General features: G+C 53.7%; 1 protein-coding gene across 1 annotated transcript; it reads left to right on the forward strand.

Annotated features, from left to right (window-relative positions):
• The first annotated feature begins 1,040 nt into the window (after positions 1–1,040).
• Positions 1,041–4,710, forward strand: LOC144229903 (DNA dC->dU-editing enzyme APOBEC-3Ca-like). The gene is made up of 4 exons (XM_077761990.1): positions 1,041–1,187; positions 2,493–2,650; positions 4,035–4,313; positions 4,526–4,710. Exons 1-4 carry the CDS (start codon positions 1,162–1,164, stop codon positions 4,639–4,641), a joined length of 579 nt encoding a protein of 192 aa, XP_077618116.1. The 5' UTR covers positions 1,041–1,161; the 3' UTR covers positions 4,642–4,710.
• The last annotated feature ends 55 nt before the right edge of the window (positions 4,711–4,765 follow it).

Here is a 4,765-nt window from a genome sequence, read left to right on the forward strand (position 1 = left end):
TTATTCCCACCAGGAAATCTCCATCCTGCTAAGGGCAGCAGTGATCTAGCTAACATCACTAACTTTCTGGGCCTCCCGTGAGGAAACAGTGAACACAAACTTAATCCTCCAACCTCCAGAAAGGCAGCAGCAGAGCCTGGAGACTCAGCTCTGAGTGTAAGGCAGCACTTGCCCCTCACATAGCAGTGTGATGACATCAGCCATCCTGTCCCTGAGCCATCAAAAGGAGTCCTGTCAGTCACAACTGTTATGGACTGAAAGACTGTGTCCTCCAGATTCACATGTTGAAGCCCTAAACTATGGGATGATGTTAAAGGTGGGATCTTTGGGGTGACTTGGTTTAGATGATATCAGGTTGGCGGGCCCCCGTGGGGGCATTAGTGTCCTTTTTAAATTTGTTTTAATGTTTATTTATTTGAGAAAGAGAGAGACAGAGACAGAGACAGAGCATGAGCATGAGCAGGGGAGGGGCAGAGATCGAGGGAGACACAGAATCCAAAGTAGGCTCCAGGCCCCAAGCTGTCAGCACAGAGCCCGATGTGGGCCTTGAGCCCACGAACCGTGAGATCATGACCTGAGTCAGATGCTTAACCAACTGAGCCACCCAGGAGCCCTGAGTGTCCTTCTAAGAAAAGAGAGAACAAAGCTGTCCCTACATCTCCCTCTCTCTCCCTCTCTCCCTACCTCTCCAGATGTCCCTGCCGTCAATCTGCCAAATGAAGGCTGAGGGGACTTGCATAGAGGACAAACCACAGAATTAGACACTCAAAGCCCATCTGTGCCTTTACTACTGTGGCGTCAGGAGAAAACACAGGAGTCCCACATAAGGTACACACTGCATTCTCACTTCCATTCATCAACAAGCATGTGGAGACCAACACCGGGGCCCAGACTTGGGGCGCAGGGGTGATGAGGAGAGGGCTCACCCAACTCCTCAGAGAGCCTGCTCCTTCCAGATGCCTGCTTCCGTCCTGCTCTCTCCACGCAATCTGTCCCAACCCCCTCCGGCATCTTACTTTCTCTTTCCTTTTGCAAGAACTCAATCCTGCTGCTCAATGGGCCTGTCTCTTTCTCAGGGCGGCTGTGCCCTGGGGGCCGTGGAGGCGGCCTGGGAGGGCCCGGTCTCACTGAGGCTTTCCCAACGCAAGGCCAGCGAGAGGAATGGAGCCCTGGCGCCCCAGCCCAAGGTACCACTGCTGTCTGCTCGCTCTGTCCGGCTGGGCCCCCTTCTGCAGCCCCTCCTTGCTGGCAGCCCTGCTGTGTGTGCCTCTGTCCCTGCCTCCTCCTCCCCGCAGTCCCCCTTCCCTTCTCTCCCTGTCTGGGCTCCTTCTCTGCAGGACCCACTCCTGTCTGGGTCCTCACCCTGTTCTGGGGATGCTCCTGTGTGTGGTCACTTCTGAACGCACCCCTCCCGCACCTCCAACCAGCCCTGTGCCCCCCTCCCCCAGGCCAGCCTCTGGGTCGGAAAGACTGTTGGGCAGGTCTGGCCCTGCCTGTGTGTGTGAGGGGGTGGGGGGGGTGATGATGCCCACTTTCAGAGGCTTCCGGAAGTTCCTGTTCTCTGCTAGCACTTTGAATCAAACCACAAGATGGTTGAAGCAATTGGCGGATTTAGTTTCCAGCACTTGGATGGATTTTCTCTAATATTTATGATGTGGGTTGAAGTGTTGGGGTTTGGAACCCCCCAAGAAAGAATTCTTAGACATCTCTGGTGCAAAAAAAAAAAAAAAGAAAAAAAAGGCGGTGTATTTAAAGCATGGGGACAGGACCAGTGGGCAGGAAGACCCACACTGCGGTTGTAAAGAGTGACTGATTATAAGGGGGTAGGGACAACATAAATCTCTGACATATTTTGGAAACAAGGTGTTCAGGACCTTGAGGGTCTAGGTCTTGTTAGGATAAGGTCATTTAATACTGTTCAGTAAAAACAAAGTCATGACGGGCTCCTGGGTTGCTCAGCCGGTTGAGCATCCAACGTTGGCTCCGGTCCTAATCTCACCGTTTGTGGGTTCCAGCCCCACATCGGGCTCTGTGGTGACAGCTCAAAGCCTGGAGCCTGCTTCAGATTCTGTGTCTCTCTCTCATTCTGCTCCTCCCCCACTCATGCTCTGTCTACCTCGGTCTCTCAAAATTAATTAAATTTTAAAAATAAAAAAATATTAATTGAACAGAACTTTTCAAATAGCTATTCTTTTGGGATAAAGGGGTTTCGATGTCTCTCTGCTATTTTTCTAATGGGTTGGGGGTAGGGCGGGCAGGAAAACGGGAGTGGGGGTGCTGCTGGAAGGAGCAGGGGCCCAGCGGCCCTTAGGGGAGGCGGTCCCTGTCCCTACTGTCCCCGGCGACACCCCCCTTCCAGCCTGGAAAAGCAGCGCCACTGCCTAGGGCCCAGGAGGGCTGCAGGGAACCACAGTGCCCAGGGCAGCCCACCAGCCAGGGACAAGTCCAGAGGGCGCTCTAGGCATTTTCTGTTTTCTCTCTTTTGCCCCCAGAAACCCAATGGACTGGATAGATCCTAACACCTTCCGGTTCCACTTTCCAAACCTGCGCTATGCTTATGAACGGAACCTCTGCTATCTCTGCTTCCAAGTGGAGAGAGAAGACTTCCCACATGATGACAGTAACGGGGGAATTTTTCGGAACAAGGTACGCACCCCCCTCTCCCCGGGCCCAGTCAGACAGGAGCAGAGTCAGGGGGAGCGAGAAAAAGAATGTTACAAGTAAGATGCCAGATCGGAGCTCTTAGTGGTGACTGCTCCTTCCCACGACATTGTCCTCAGTCATGGACCCATGAGTTCCCTGCTTGACTCTCTGGGAACCTGAGACAGGACAGCATTTGACTTATCCGACGAGCCTTGTTCAGAGAGTCTGCTGGCATTCTGTCCGTCATCTTGAAATCTTGTCCTGGACCTTGGCCTCTGGCAGTCTTGGACGGAAGAGCATCTTTAGAAAGTCAGGGCCCGTTGGACAGCATCGCCTTATGTGTCCTGGTAATGGGTCTGTCGGTGGAGCCGTTCCCTGGCCGCACCGCTGACCCCTCTGTGCCCAGGACTCTGATCCCCCAGCGGAGAACCCACACCCCTCGCTCTGCCTGACCCTGGCCTGCTCCCAGCCACGGCCCAGGTGTCCCTGGAAGGAGGCCACAGCACCAAAGACCACCATCAGCAGTTGCTAGAGCCAGGCCACCACCCTGCAGTCCTGTCCCCTAACCGCTGCCACTCCAGACACATGTCCTGCCACACCCTGGCCTCTCCCCTCCCCTGCCCCTGCAGACTTCTCAGAGCCCGTTGCCAGGAGAGAACCATGATGGGCTAGGGCAGGGGTATGCGTTAGCAGTACTGACACGTGATAGGTCATTTCACCTGTTCTGGTACCCGGGGCTCAAAGAGTTGAAGGCAATTTGTGAAATTAGTATTGATAATGTATGAAGCACTATANAGATGGATGGATGGATGGATGGATGGATGGATGGATGGATGGATTGATGGATAGATGGATGGATGGTTGGTTGAATGAATGTTTGGATGCATGGTTGGATAGATGGATGGATGGTTGGTTGAATGAATGTTTGGATGGATGGTTGGATAGATGGATGGATGGATGAATGGATGGAATGATGGATGGATGGATGGATGGTTGCATGGTTAATGGATGCATGGATAAATGGATGGTTGGATGGATGGATGGTAGGATGGATGGATGGATGGATGGATGGATGGATGGATGGGTGGATGGGTGGATGGTTGCATGGATAAATGGATGGATGGATGGACGGATGGATGGATGGATGGATGGATGGATGGATGGATGGATGGAAGAAGAGATGTTAGAACTAATGGATGGTGGATGACTGTGAAAAGCGATGGCTCAGTAAAAAAGACAGGGCAGGGAGAGATGGAAATGAGGGATAAATCAGTGAAAAATATACCCCTGTGGATCCTGCCCCTTTGGCCCTCCTCTCATGACACCCAGCCCTGACACTCTGCCTACTCTGACAGCCAGGAGTGTCCCCTTCTCTTCTCTACTTCTCCCAGGTCCATACCCGGTTCCCCGTCACGCAGAACTCTGCTTCCTCTCTTGGTTCCGTGACCAGTACCCATCCCGTGATGAGCGTTACCATGTCTCCTGGTTTTTATCCTGGAGCCCCTGCCCCACCTGTGCAGGGAAGGTGGTCAAGTTCTTGGAGGAGTACAAGAACTTGAAACTGAGCATCTTTACTGCCCGCCTCTACTGCTCTTTGGACCCACATTACCAGCAGGGGCTTCGCAAGTTATGGGACATAAGGGTCCAGTTGGACATCATGTGCTATGATGGTGAGAGCGAAGGAGAACTGGGGACTGAACCTTGGGAGTGAGTAGGACCCAGGCAGGGGTGGGGGAGGATCTAGAATGTCCCCAGGGAGAGTTAGTGTGACTGGTGGCACTTGGAAGGGAGGGCAAGGCCCTGAAGGGGGTGGGGCATGGGAGGGTCAGGAGGAAAAGGCCTCCCAGGACCCACCTGACTGCTGTCTTCCCATTGATCTCAGATTTTGAATACTGTTGGGACAACTTTGTGGACCACAATGGGATGCGCTTCCAGAGACAGAATATGTTAAAAGATTACCATATCCTGGTCACAGAGCTTGATGAAATCCTTAGGTGAGGACGTCCTCAGCCTCCCATCCTCTCCCCGGTAGCTACTGCTGTTTCTCCCCATCTCATGCCACCTGCACCTCCCCCCCCCCCCCCCCCCCCCCCCCCCCCGGCCCCCCCCCCCTCCCCCCCAC

The sequence above is a fragment of the Crocuta crocuta genome, unplaced genomic scaffold (genome assembly GCF_008692635.1).
Source record: "Crocuta crocuta isolate KB4526 unplaced genomic scaffold, BGI_CrCroc_1.0 scaffold193, whole genome shotgun sequence".
Taxonomy (NCBI): domain Eukaryota; kingdom Metazoa; phylum Chordata; class Mammalia; order Carnivora; family Hyaenidae; genus Crocuta; species Crocuta crocuta.

What these genes read in the sequence shown, in the direction of transcription:
- LOC144229903 (XM_077761990.1), top strand. Translation starts at nt 1,162, where the DNA reads ATGGAGCCCTGGCGCCCCAGCCCAAG. An exon ending in AATTTTTCGGAACAAGGTAC is followed by an intron (nt 2,651 to 4,034) that starts GCACCCCCCTCT and finishes TACTTCTCCCAG; the next exon opens with GTCCATACCCGGTTCCCCGT. An exon ending in GGACATCATGTGCTATGATG is followed by an intron (nt 4,314 to 4,525) that starts GTGAGAGCGAAG and finishes CATTGATCTCAG; the next exon opens with ATTTTGAATACTGTTGGGAC.